The sequence below is a fragment of the Amborella trichopoda genome, chromosome 2, assembly GCF_054954075.1.
Source record: "Amborella trichopoda isolate Santa Cruz 75 chromosome 2, AtrichopodaSantaCruz75HAP2 v2.0, whole genome shotgun sequence".
NCBI classification, from domain to species: Eukaryota; Viridiplantae; Streptophyta; class Magnoliopsida; order Amborellales; family Amborellaceae; genus Amborella; species Amborella trichopoda.
Genome location: NC_142337.1, coordinates 55,225,657 through 55,240,117, shown reverse-complemented (window position 1 = coordinate 55,240,117; position 14,461 = coordinate 55,225,657). Strand labels below are relative to the sequence as shown.

General features: G+C 38.3%; 1 protein-coding gene across 1 annotated transcript; it reads right to left on the bottom strand.

The window, feature by feature from the left end:
- Window positions 1-6,198: 6,198 nt before the first annotated feature.
- HS1 (heat stable protein 1) lies at window positions 6,199-14,461 on the bottom strand. Its single transcript, XM_006841540.3, has 2 exons — window positions 14,243-14,461; window positions 6,199-6,615 (listed from the first exon to the last, which is right to left on the bottom strand). Exons 1-2 carry the CDS (start codon window positions 14,443-14,445, stop codon window positions 6,423-6,425), a joined length of 396 nt encoding a protein of 131 aa, XP_006841603.2. The 5' UTR covers window positions 14,446-14,461; the 3' UTR covers window positions 6,199-6,422.

Below are 14,461 nucleotides of genomic sequence, written 5' to 3'. Positions count from 1 at the left end.
CGGGGTCTGGCTCAAGATCAATCTCTCAAAAACCGCAGTGCATGTGGTGCGTGTGTGGACAGGTACCAACTAATGAGAGAGAAATATGGGGTGTGAGGTGGGGCCTACCTCACGGTGACACGCTCAGGCATGTGATGATGCCCTCTTAGATCATGACGGAATGCCCCCCAGCCTGAGACTGGTTCGGCTCTAGAACACACACGCGTAAGATGGCCAGACGTGGGTCAGAAGACCTTGACTTGTCTTTAGATGGGTACTTTATTATAAGAGTAATAGAATGGGGGAGCGTGTGACAGGAGACTATTTATTAATTTGGCGACCTTTCAGTGCCATCTTGACAAACATCCTCGTAAAAAAAAAAAAAATCCTTACAGGAGAAATAAGGAGGGAGGAGGTTATGATTCACGCGAACGAAAAAAGAAAGAATAAAAGTCAAGGAAGCAGAGGGGGAGAAAGAGGGGAGGAGTTTAAAAGAGATAGAGAGAGAAAGAGTGTAAAAAGAAGAAGAAGATTGAGAGACATGGAGGACTAAAGAGAGGGAAAGAAGAAGAGAGAGAGTGTGAGAAAGAATAAAGAAGAAAGAAGAGCAAAAAGGCGAGAAGATGAGGGAGAAGGGAGAGAGAGAGATAATGAGGGAGAGAGCGAGGAAAGAAGAGAGAGAGAGAAAAGAGAGAAAGAGGGGAAGAGCAAGGAAGAGCGACAGGGAGAGTGAGGAAGAGAGAAAGAAGAGAGAGTGGGTGAGAGAGAAGAGAAAGAGGGGGAGACTGAGGAAGGAAGAGATAAGAGAAAGAGAGAGAGGGAGAGGGAAGAGGAGGAGAGTGAGGAAGGAAGAGATAAGAGAGAGAGAGAGAGAGGGAGAGGGAAGAGGGGGAGAAGAGAGAGAGTACGAGAAAGAGAGAGAGAGGGAGCAAGGAAGAGAGGGAAAAGAGAGTAAGAGAGAGAGAAGAGAATGAGAGAGAGAGAGCAGAGAATGAGAGAGCAATTGAGAGAGAGAGAGAAGAGTGAGAGAAAGCAATTGAGAGAGAGAGAGTAGAGAATGAGAGAGAGCGAGAGAAAGAAGAGAGAGAGTGAGGAAGAGAGAGTAAGTGACAGATAGAAGGAGAGAGACCGAGCGAAAGAGAGAAGAGAAAGAGGGGCAGAGAGCAAAGAGAGAAAAAGAAGAGAGTGAGAGGAGGAAGTGCGAGAAGGGAGAGAGGGAGAGCGAGGAAGGAAGAGAGAGAAGACAAAAAGAGAGCAAGAGAAAGAGGGGGAGAGTGAGGAGAGAGAAGGAAAGAAGAGGGGTCGACAATCTAGCCATTCGCCCTATCGAGTGGAGAGAGAGAAGAAGAGATGGGTCAGCAGCTTAGTTGTCGGTCTTATTGGGTGAGAGAGAGAGAGAGAGAGAAAGTGGGGAGGAAGAGAGGTGCCAGCGGCTTAACCGTCGGCCCGGTCGTGAGAGAGAGAGAGGGAGAAGGAAGAAAAGGGGTCGGTGGCTTTGAGAGAGAGAGAGAAAGAGGGGAGGGAGAGTTGCTGACCCGACTTGATTGAAGGAGGGAGAGAGCGAGAGAAAGAGAGGGAGGGGAAGAAAGCCGTCGGTCCGATCGGGTAAGAGAGAGAGGGGGAGAGAAAGAGGGAGAAAGTAGTCGCTGGTCCGGTTGTGAGAGAGAGAGAGAGAGAGAGAGGGAGAGAAGGGGAGAGACGGAAAGAAAGGGGAGAGAAGAGAGGGGAGACAAGAGAAAGAAAGAGACGAAAGGGAAAGCCGTCGGTCCGGCTGAGTGAAGGGGGAGGAGAGAGAGGAAAAGAGAGAAAAGGGAGAGGGGAAGAGAGAGAAAGCAAGAGGAGAAGAGAGAGAAGATAGAGAAGGAGAGAGGAAGAGAGGGAAGAGAGAAAAGAGAAGGGAAGAGAGAGAAAGAGATAGGAAGGAGAGGAAGATGAGAGAGAAAGAGAGAGGAAGGAGAGCAAGATGAGAGAGAAAGAGTGAGGGGTTACCTAGTGTCCCTTGAATCGGATCGGGGGCTAGGTTGGGAGTGAAAGGTTCCAATTATGAAGCGAGGGGTTCTTGGTGGGAAGTGAGAAGTTCTAGGGGTAGTATCTTGTGGGGAAAAGTTTTCTCTCTTGTCTCTTTAGGGGAAAAAGGGGTAGAAACAAAAATATTACAAACTAATAGACGTTCAAGCTATTGCATTAACTTTTTTGAACTTACAAACTTAGGGTTACAATGATCATACATACAATGCTTATATAGCATCCCCATGAAACAAGGGGTGGATGCTCAAAACTAACCTAAATTGTTGAATATTACATTTTCCATGATTTAAAATTAAATCCCGTTTTTAAGAAAAAATGATCATTTTGCCCCTACCTACAATCTTGAAAATGACGAGAAGGTCTCCAAAAATGTACCATGGGCTATGGTGATCATTCGGGTCTCATTTCGGGCCATCTCGACAACTTTTCGATGAAAATAATGCCGTAAAAGTGATGGTCTCGGCAAGGCTATCATTTTGGCATATTACTTGATCATTGAATCGAAGTTTTGAGCTCTTGACAAAATCCAGTAAAAGATGGGAAACTTGTATTTTTAGATCTTGGATCTTGTCCATTTCTTGACATTTTCATTCGATCTTTCTATCATATAATGACAGCGAAGCCACCATGATTGTTTTGTGACAAGAATGATTCGATTTGGTGGCCGGATTATCACCTTCCGAATTGGGGAAGTCGCCGGAATATGGATTCTAGTTGCCGAAAAATACCCCTTATGACAACATCAAAATACAACATTTTCGATCATTTATCACATATGATGTTTACTTTCGATCGAAGCCTTCGACATCACAATCACAACAGACCCGTTTTCAAGTCGATCCGAGGTCGGAGCCTCGTGATATGACTGTCTGATTGAGGGAATCTCCTTCTTGCAAAAATCTGCAACATATGAGTTTCTTGAGCAACTTCTCTCTAGGATCTCAGGTCGTGTTACGGGGCTGTGCCATATATCAAAACATGCACGTCAACGAGACGAAGAACCTCCTGAAATTTGGGCTCGATTTGACTTAAAATTGAGAAGTTATGGCCCCTTGAAAGTGATCCCGAACTCATAAGACACATAAATGGAAACTGGTTCACCGAAGGTGCATCAGAATAGTGTGTAACCTATCTTTTTGGTAAGTTGGCTCCAGAATGGTCCAGAAGAGTCTGAATGGGTTGAAATTTGATATATGAGGGTTTTTGGACCTTCTGAATCAAACGGAAGTGCTATGGTCTTCATCTGAGACCCCGATGATGGGGATGTAATTATGAGGTTCTCTTTCAGCATGCTAGGGGCTGAATTTGAAAACTGGTCTTCCGTCTAATCCACCTTAACTTCATCGAATCACGACAAAACTTCGTGGGTGTTCTTAGGGAGTCAAATGCTACCCCCACGTTCTTTCTGGGACAATCCAACGCCCTTCAAAAATTCACTCCAGATCAAGGTTTATTTTAACAGTGCTTCCATAGTCCACATGTATTTTGGTACCGACAGGCCTAGGTTGTAATTAACTTCCTCTTTATTCGCACCAAGGATACAAGTGTAAAAAAATATCCTATAACAATACACTCTTTTCATTTTAATGAACAATAAATAAAAAAACAAATTGAAAACACAACCTAGAAAGTTTTTTTAGCCCAATTAACATAAGCTGTCTATTTTGATGAGATCCCTAGATTTAAGGCTTAGAAGAATCTTTTTCCTTTCCAAAATTTTTAAATAACTTTATTATCATTAGATTAACAATGTTAAAAAATAAAACATTGATTTGAATTCATAAATAACTAGATATTGAAATTCACCAAATAGACAATCTAGATTCATTGTTGAAGTGGACTAATTTTGACCATATATTGGGTACAAATTATTATTATTATTTAGATTGATTATTGAGATGAAGAGAGTGTGTGACCAAAATTTTGGATCATACAATTGCCACAAACATGGTTTTCTAGAAGTGTGGTTTCATTATTTTATATGGGCAATGATTTCATGCCATGGTTGTATTAAAGTATAATGCAATTACACTTCTGGAAAACTATGTTTGTAGTATTTGTATGACCCAAATTTTTTTATACACACTCATTTTATCTCAATAATCAATATAAAAAAAGAAAGTAATTTGCACTTTACATATGATCAAAATGAATCCCCTCCAATAATGAATCTAGATCATCCATTTGATGAATTTGAAGATCTGGGCCTTTTTGAATTCAAAATCATTCTTTTTTTTTTTCAATATTGTTAATCTAATGATAATAAAATTATTTAAAAATTTTAGAACAAAAAAAAATCATTCTAAGGCCTAGATCTAAGCATCTCACCAAAATAGTCAGCCTATATTAATTGGGCTAAAAAAATACTTTCTATGCTGTGTTTTCAATTTTTTCTTTTTTGTAGTTGTTCATTAGAATGAAAAGAGTGCATATTTTAAAATTCAGATCAAATACATAAGCCTAACATGATTTTTGAAGGTTGTTGCATTATATTACTATATAATCATTGCCTAAAATCACTGAATATATATATATATATATAAGATTACAAAACGCCTATAGGAAAAAATAAACAGTATTTTCGCCCATAGGCTCGGCGCCATCCAATTTTTTCAGATCGCATGGATTAAAGACTGTCATTGGCATAGCATGTCCGCGGTGGTCCATCACGGATATAGCATGTCCATGACAAGATATTTTTCCCACAAATTTGACGCAAAAAATATACGGGGACCGCCATGGCCCCCATAGGTCCATGGTAGTTTTTAGGCAAAACCGTCACAGACATATGCCATAGGATATCCATGACGGAGGCGAAACACTGTAGCACTTCGCTTATAGGCGTTTTTAAAACTTTTCCTATATATATATATATATGGGTGTGGTTTCTATAAGGTTGCAACCTTAAACAATCCAATTAAGGCGCACCTCTAAATTTTATCATGTAATCTTTTTGTAAAAAATTCTTACGATTATCTTAAAATCTATTTTTATATCTAATTAGAAAATTTTAAACTTCAAAAGTAGTTAAAATCTAAGAGATCTATAAACATATGAAAATCTAGAAAATGGACGGCCTAGATGCACTATTTAGACTAAAAAACTTTTTTTCTTTATTCATACATCTCGATGTCGAGATGATTAAATAGAGGGTTTTTCAACATTAAAACAATCTTTTCGATAGATTTTTGAGATCCATCTGTAATTCTACATTTTAAGGTTGCAATCTTATATAAATTTTCATATATATATATATATATATATATATATATATATATATATATATATATATATATATATATATATATATATATATATATATAATAGCCTAGATCAACCTGACATGATATGTTCCAGCTGCTTGACCAAGACTTGATGTCTGAAACTGGACCCACAGGTCCGCCCAACCCATTCACCACCCCTAACTGATAATTGAATGCAATAAGAGATGTAATTATGCCACTCTTTATAACTATTGGCACAACCTTATAATGCCTACTCGGCCGAGCCAACCCGAACTCATACGGGCAACTCCGGCTCTCCAAAGTATTTCAAGTTTAGTGGTGAAGCTCAAGGATATTAAAAAAAATCAAAAATTTCAAATAAAAAAAGAAATTTATTTGTAAAAAAATAAGATATTTCAAATCCAAAAAATAGTGCATCTTACAACACATTATCACTTCCATTTCTTTTCAACATTTTCATTTGCATATATCTACTTGATTTGAACTGCTCTAAAATTTTAAAATTTTATTATTAGAGATGAAAATGGACTTTCAAGCCATCCAAATATTTGTTACACCAAAATTACATCTTATGACAAATTTTAGTGGTGCGCCTTACTTGATTGTTTAATATTGTGGCTTTATACAAACCACACCCATTTCTAGAATGCCCCCAGATAAAAAAAAAAAAGAAAAAAGAATTTAAATGCATTTTTTTATTACTTTTTTAACTACATATAAATAAATGTGTTATGTTCAATGTTATTTTAAAAGAAATTTGCTCGAACATTGTGATACATCCAAGCTATCAAATTTCCCACCTTGTAGATCATTGCATACAACCCCTTTTTCATATGTTTAGGGATTTTTTTTTGTATTTTTTTAACACTGTTTTGCCTGGGCGGATACATGTAGAAGTGCATCATGCCGTCATCCATCACTAAATAAGTCATCACATGTATCCAAATTTCACAAAATAAAGAGATATGATAACCTGTCCATGAGGAAGCAAAGTTTATCAAAGTTCAACGTAAAGAGATGACAACATGCCAATGAAGAAGCAAAGTTTATCAAAGCCCAATTATTATGAGACAATTTCATCAAACCACAAATCTTAGGAGAGATTGACAGTGGTGGGTTTGTGGTCAATAACAATGACCTTCTCTAAAGAAGGCAGGAAGACCACAATTCTTAGGAGAGATTCACTGTGGTGGGTTTGTAGTCAATAACAATGACCTTCTCTAAAGAAGGCAGGAAGGCATTTGCAAACTCAACATGGCTTGGATGAGCAACATATTCTGCGACGCCTTCCAAACTCTCAAATGTGGACTCAAACACATGGGTGAAACCCTCTTGCAAGTTCTCTATGCTCACATCGTTCCCCCTAAAACAAAACAAAACCATCAAAATAAATAAATAAATAATATACAATATGAACACACAATATTGTACCAAGATTTCTTAGAATGTGTGTGTGTGTGTGAGAGAGAGAGAGAGAGAGAGAGAGAGAGAGAGATCTGATAGTTTCCTTTTGCTTCATAGACTTCTACACTGAGAAAATGGATAAATAAACTGCACTGATACACCAATCCCAATTTAGTGCAACTTCCCAGCGTAACCATGTTTCAAATAGAGGTGCAAGTAACTTGGGAGTGTATTTGAGAAGCTACATAAAGAACATGCTAGGCCATAAACATGTAAACACGCCTTTCGTGTTCATATAACCTGTATCCTTATGAAATGAGGTAATAGAGACCCAAAATTTAATTCCAATTAAAGATTTAATTACAAGTTCAAATTGAGAAATGGCACAATCAAGTGTATGTTAACCTACGAAACATTCAAGAATTCTCCAAGCAATTCTCCCATTTAGTTAGAGAGATCATAATCTTCGTTTGCTTTTTAAGGTGGCTCAAGCTGTTGCATAACCTGTTCAAAGGCTTAGCTGAGTAAGATATTTGAAATGAAGTAAATGTATATAAACGAAGTCTTCACCATACAGTAGTTGAGAGTATCCTGAAAGGGAGAAATAATGCAGCCAATGTCTTTCCTAAAGGAAGGCAATTAATACATTCACTTGGCTGGTCCTATAACAGCACACACTATAGCACCTCCAAAAAAGAGGGTTCAGCCTCCCAACTGATACGTTCTATGCAAACGCAAGGAAGCTGAGAAAAACAACGAACACCTATTTCTTCATTGTAAATTTGCAAGCTCCATGTGGAATAAGCTGTTGCTAGATTTCCAAATGGGATTGAGCTAACCCCAATTACAATTCAAATAGCTCCTTTTTGTTTTTTTGTCCCACCCCCACACCAACCTAACCCGAACATCAACACCCAAAGCCCCCCCACAACAGGTCAAGAGAAAAAAACCTCTTCCATTGGAGAGCTTCTGTCCTAGCCACATTCTGGGTAAAATGGACCAAGAGAAACTGTAGAATTTTCCAGCAAAAAGAGCAATCCATCAGGGCCTCTGCTGATCATGTAAGAGATTTGACTATGTCCATTGGGCCAACAATTTTAAAGCGCTAAAAAGAATCTCAAGAGTCAAGTATCGATCCAACAGGGTCAATATTTTTAGGTTAAGACCAAATAGAATCCCAAGCTGGTCCGCTATCATTTTGGGCAGCATCAAGCTCAAGATGGCTCTTCATTATAGAACTCAGCCCCAAGTGGCTATGGGGGAACTTTCAGAAACTTCCAAGGAACGCTATCTTCAATTTCTCTGGCTACATCAGCCTGACAGACTCAACAACGAAGGTGATCGCCCTATAAGAAGGCCTCCAAAGATTTGACTCAAATTAGGGTCACCATCTCATTGTGGAAGGAGACTTAAAGAATGCAATCTCTTGGGCGTCCCTAAAGGTCCAACGCCCGTAGAGGCTATCTCATATTTTCGATCATATTTTCTTAAATTGCAGGTTTTCGAATGCTGATGTTTTGGCCAGAGAGGGTGCAGCAGAGGGAGCCTAATGCCCTAACTCACCTTTCTTTTCTTTATCCTCATTCTTCATCTCTCTCTCTCTCTCTCTCTCTCTCTCTCTCTCTCTACACCATTATCTTCATTTCTCCTCAAACACTTTCCCAATTCCACTCCCAATGCATACCTCCTCTCCCTCTCTCTCTCTCTCTCTATCTCTCTCTCTCATCTCTATTCCTCCACACATCACATTTTTGTATAGTGAGCCCTCCTTTGGATCTACAGCAATCGTTTTTGTATTCCATCACCCTTGTGTTCAACATATATAAGACAAATGTAAAGCACCACCCGACCCAACCCACATCTCCTCGGAACTTTTGTACCTAAGTTCATAGCAACATATACATATATATATATATATATATATATATATACATACTATCAGAAAAAAAATTTGTGTTTCAGTTTTCTAGTGAATACCATCAGGTCCTGTTGGCATGCTCTTGTTGCCAAATGAACTTATCAACCCTGACAAGAGGGTGACAGAGGGACAATTCAGATATTTAGAGCACAAATTGTATGTCTTGAATATGGGGAAGTGGGTGTTTGCATTACATCTGCCTATGGAATTTGAGCCCAGGAATGACCTAACCCATGCCTCGGTGACCTTCAATTTGGTGTTAATCTACAAAAGCTTGTTGCATATACTCTCGTCCACCATAAAGTATCATGAAATCGACATATTACCGTAAGTAATTGTGCCAACCTCATTCTCCAGCAGCTGTAATCAAGCATATACAGGTCAGCAAATGAGTCCCAAGCCTCTTTTGAACTCTTAGCATATTTAATATGATCCATGAGATTTTCTCTAAGTGATCCAGGAGTTTTTCTCTAAACAGACGCCTTAATGGCAAATACGGCATTACGACACACGCATACCACTTGAACAAAGCTTCCTCTTCTTTTGGCGATACATGTACCATAAATCTTGTCATTGAAGTTAAGTCACCACACCAGATTTCAAGTCACAATGCTGGTGTTATTGAGCTTTTCCCTTCTGCTTAACAAATGTTTGATGTCTTTCATCCTCTCTTTCTTACATGTTCAAATTCCCTGTTTAAGGTAACATGGCTTCAAAGTTCCCTCGCAAATATCCAAACTGTGATCCAATGACATTTCCACATCACAGTATTTTCTCTCCACAACTGAGCTCCAACTGAGCTCAAAACATCCCAACTGCACAAGGCCACAGTTCTCTCCTGATGATCCTAATAGCGGCTGTGATGCCACTTTTTGCGAAACAAGCTCAGAGGCCAATGCTTTGAATAGCCATTTGGAAAGGGCCCGCCCCCACTCTGTTAATGCACTAGAGCTCAAAAGCAACATGAACCACAGTCGAGCATGACTGCCCTTGATGTACATGGTCCAAACTACCGCATTCCACAGTAAGGCAACAATTTGGCAGGAGTTTCGCTGTGGCATAGTTGCTCAATTATTTATCACGAGCTCAAAGTTGTGACTAGGTAAAACTTAAAGAGCAATGAATAATCACAATAAGCTATCTCCGGCAGAGGGAGGGGGGGGCGGTTTGTACTGTAAAACCCAAAAGAGAACTAAACAATAATACAAACACATAAAATATATATATATATACACACACACGCACACACACGCACACACACACGCATACACACACACACACACACTAAGAGAGAGAGAGGGGAAATGCGTATGGCATTCAAATCTAGGCTATAGATATATACAGACAGAGAGAGAGAGGGGAAATGCATATTGTGTTCAAATCTAGGCAAGAAGATTCTCATCCACTATATGGAAAACATTTTATTCCCTCTTTGTAACATATCTAGAAGGAGGAGGGTCACCCCCTTATCTATAGGGGTGAGGGAGGGGGATGCCTTACTACTTGGATAGGGGACTACTACCCACAACCCATAGAACACCTAAAACAATAGAAAAAAGAACTAAGCAACATCAAATAAACTAAAACCTAGGAATAAACCAAATGGAACCAAGCAAACCTAAGCTAATGGTTGGTGCAACCATTGTTGCCATCAATTTGGCATTCATGTAGGGATTGTGCCTCTGCTTGAAGTTCTACAGGCCCAAGTCCAAAGAAAACTATACAAAACAACATTGCAACATATGATCACTATTACAATAGAGTTGCTCTAATGAAAAGCAGTACTGATATGATGACTGATCTAGCCATGAAAAACAAATAAAAAGATACACAGATGACATACCCAAAGTTCACATGTTTGACAGTTAACAACTTAACACAAAACTCTTTCTTTTGCAAAGTGACAACACAGATTAAAAGTGCTCTTAACAACAATTTCTAATGAGAAAAATGGTCCAAACAATATAAATAAGGGAAAGCATACACCACGTATAAAGCACATGTGACTCCTGCTCTCAGCCGTCGGATCTGAGTAGACAGCTAGGAAGGCTTGAGTCACAATGTCACAAATTGGCTCTCGAGCATCAGATTTTGATCCGATGGCTCAAAGTGCTTTATTTTTAATATCTATTCTATGAATCACTTTGTAGCAAAATTTGGGGCATTCATGATCCTAACGGGGGCGCACATGATAAAAATAAAAATAAAAATATTTCCTTTATGAAACTTTTGAGGGCATTTTGGTCATTTATTTTCATGGAAAATATTTTATTTTTATTTTTTATAGGTGCACCCCAATAAGAAGATGGGACGCCCCAAGTTTCACTCAGGTTTTGTAGAAAAGAAATTAATAATCAAACAATGCATTTACATTGTGACATTGAGCAATCCTAGCCGTCAATTCAGATCGAATGGCTGAGAAGTGGGGTCACATATAATTTACATGTGGGTGGGGTCACATAGAAAGCTTTCCCTATAAATAAATAAATAACTACTAAATAAAATAAGATTGCAATGCCTTTAAATTGACTAGACCATAACCAATATTTCAATAAAATGACCAACTCTCTTGAAAAAACTAGTATATAATCAACAATGATCATAGCTTACATAGCAAACTAGGCATCTTCTTCAAAACTTTATAGATCACATGTATGTACACATATTACGAAATTTGAAAAGTGATCTACGGTCACTCCCAGGTTCCAAATAACAAATTTTTAAAATGCATGTAGGGGTTATCTTTCTAGATATTTTAAACTTAGGGATTGCGTGATTTCTCTCAAGCAACATGAGCAACAAAATGCATATATTTATATTATGACCACACAAGATTGGTTGATTATGAGATGAAAGTACCAAGTAACTGTTGCTGGAAGATAATGTGCAGGCACCTAACCTTATCAAATGAAATTTAGGCAATCATGAGATGGACGGACTCCTGAGAAAAATTTATTCTCCAGTAACAGTACTAGACTACTGCCATCTGCCCTATGATCAATAGCGTATAGATTTGTAACATCCCAAAGAAAGCCTTGATAACACAAAGCTGAGTTTTTCTTGACGAAGAAGTGAATTGGTCAATACCTATGTTCTGAAATAATCTTTATACTTCTCATAATTTGGAGACTTTCTATGGATATTGGGGAAACGAAAACTGTGGATTCTACATGTATAAGTGAATGCTACTTCTAAGCTGAAGAGATGTTAAGAAATTATTGTACTCAGGTATGTAAGAAATATAAACTTCAAGATTGACTGACAAATACCATTCAATTCCACTTCACATAAGACCCAAAGCATGCATTGGGTCCCATATCAAAATGTGCAAACTACCCATTCAAATTTGAACAAATTGGCGTCTTCATAAGATTATATGTGGCATCTAAGGGTTGTGCAACTTAAAGAGAACCAACTTTATCTTAGATCAGATTAGTATGATGAAGTCAACTTCCAAAGGCCACAACATTTTACCCGATGTCCCTTTAGGATTTTAAGGTGTTTCAAAGCTCAAACTGAAAATCTTACCCAGATCTATGACTACTATTTCTATGTGCTTTTCCCCAAAAGAATGTTTTGGGCTTCAAATCATGGTGAAAATCCTGCTAAAAAGTAGTAATGACTTTTCAGGTTTTGATTTTCATTTTGATTAGAAGTCTAAGACAAGGAGGAAGCAATTGGAAATTGGACTTTTTGGTTCTTGTTTGGGTTTCCTAGAAAAGTAAAGTTCCTTTAAAAGTTGGTTTTCTTTTGCATTTGGTTTCTAGAAGATAGGATTCTTTCCGAAATGAATTAGGAAGTTTACATATTAGACACTTTTCTATTTGGTTAGGAGTCTTATTGGGCAAGACTTGTGGTCAAGTATAGGACACCTCTACATAGGACACTAAAACAAAGGTTGTACGTCAATGGTCAAGACAAGTAATTTGGGATACCAATTGTTTTTTATTCAGTTAGTGGTATGAAGCCACCTTGGGAGGAGTACCTCCTTAATCTTCGAAGGAGTTATTCCTCTTTGTGATATGATATGACAAACAACCTAAGTTTGATAAGACTGACTAATCTAACACCAGGTCCCTTGACCCTTTTCAATCCCCATTCATCCCCCTATTCATTCATCTTCAAAACCTACCAGCTTAATCCACCTTCATCCCTGACATTTAAACCTATCCACACAATCTTTCCATCCACCAACAATTACAAAATCAAGAATGCCCCTTCACATGCATGACACCTAATCAATTCCCATGCATCATCTTTCACATAGCCCCAAACTCTGAACTCATAGCCTGTACTGCCCATCAAATCCAAATCAAGTTCACAGACATTAGCCCTGGTTTTCCCTAAACCCTTATTCAAACAGATCCCACCAAACCCACCAGAATGGTATTTATCCCTTTGGTCCTACATTAAAGTATCAACATGCCCAAATCCAAATAATATTCCTGGCTCATACAATATAACCAAAAGATCCAACCAAATAGAACAATAGAAGATGCATGATACTCTATGACGGTAGCAAGCTAAACGCATCTCTAAGTTTCAAACATTCTTGAGCTTGGCCAAATATCTTAGGCTCTTTATCAAGGATTGCTCAAGTGAAGTACTTCCATTAATAAATGGGCCAAAGGAATCGTCATTAGCAGCATTCAACAGAAGATTTCAGGACATTTGAAACTTGTAGCACCGCTGTTAAAAACAAAGTTTCATCTCCCAATTGGGTCATCTATAGATGCATCTATGTTCACTCCATGGAGCATTCATCTTCAAGGAACACTCCATGGTCTTCAAAATTTGGTGGTAGATGAGATAAATCAAAAGTACTCTATCCATGACAAGGATATAATTGAAGTGGTACAATGATTTTCAACGAGCTATCGAAGAGGTCCTCAATGACAAGCAATGAAGGTGTTCAACACCTACAAATACTACGAACCGCAGATGACTTAATGCACAGCCATGAATGGGTAATGCCAAATTTCCAAACATGTTTGGCGAGCCGACAAATCAAAATGTAGAAGAAACTGTCGGGACTAAAGTACAACCTTTGCAAATCCGTAGAAGGGCCACGGGGTAGTATATCAACGAAAATGATAAATGGGGTTCCCAAGGTGAGTGGTTGAAGTTCATCACAATATCGCTTACCAATAGAAACAAATGTTGTATTGTAATAGTTTCTTAGTATGAGATCGTCACTGTCGCTTCACCTAGTTATACAGAGCACGCACATTTCATTGAACCCCAGTAAAAAAGGTGTCAAATTAAAAAACACAAAAAAATAAAAATTAACACAAGAAATGGGGGTATATCTTCTCAATACTCTCAACCCACTCATGTGCCTCATTTCAAGAAAATAAAACTGTAAATACATATATCTACCTTTAAACAATTGAGAGAAAACCGTGTAAAAAAACGAGGATAAGAGAGATGGGCATGGTAAAACACAATTAGATTCTTCTTCCTACTTTACACCATTAAAACATCAAAACCTAGAGAGAGAGAAGAGCTAGTACTTCAAAATGTTCACGCCATAACAAATACTTAGTAACAGGATACACCATCAAAAGAACAAAACAAAAGCAGAATGAGATTAGGCGGTTAAATCCACCATTTCCCTGCATTTTGTTAACAAAAAAGACACAATTGGTTCCAGGAAACAAGAGATTACCAGTGGAAGGATTTCATGGGTTGAATGAGAGGTACGAGACTGGCGTATCCATGGATGAGTTCTTCGATCTTTTGAGGCGGGATTTCATCTTTGAATTTTGCAATCAGTATGTGCTTTACCAGGCCACGAGATTCTTCCATTTCAATATCAACGACTGAGAGACAGCTGATGAGACAGAATGGGAAGGAGATCACAGAGTCCATAAATACTTCCCTTAAT

Bases quoted from the DNA above. Each gene is read 5' to 3' on its own strand.
- HS1 (XM_006841540.3), bottom strand. From the start codon at position 14,445: ATGGACTCTGTGATCTCCTTCCCATTCTGTCTCATCAGCTGTCTCTCA. The intron at 6,616-14,242 runs GTAATCTCTTGT...GTTTTGTTTTAG, and splicing joins CCCATGAAATCCTTCCACTG to GGGGAACGATGTGAGCATAG.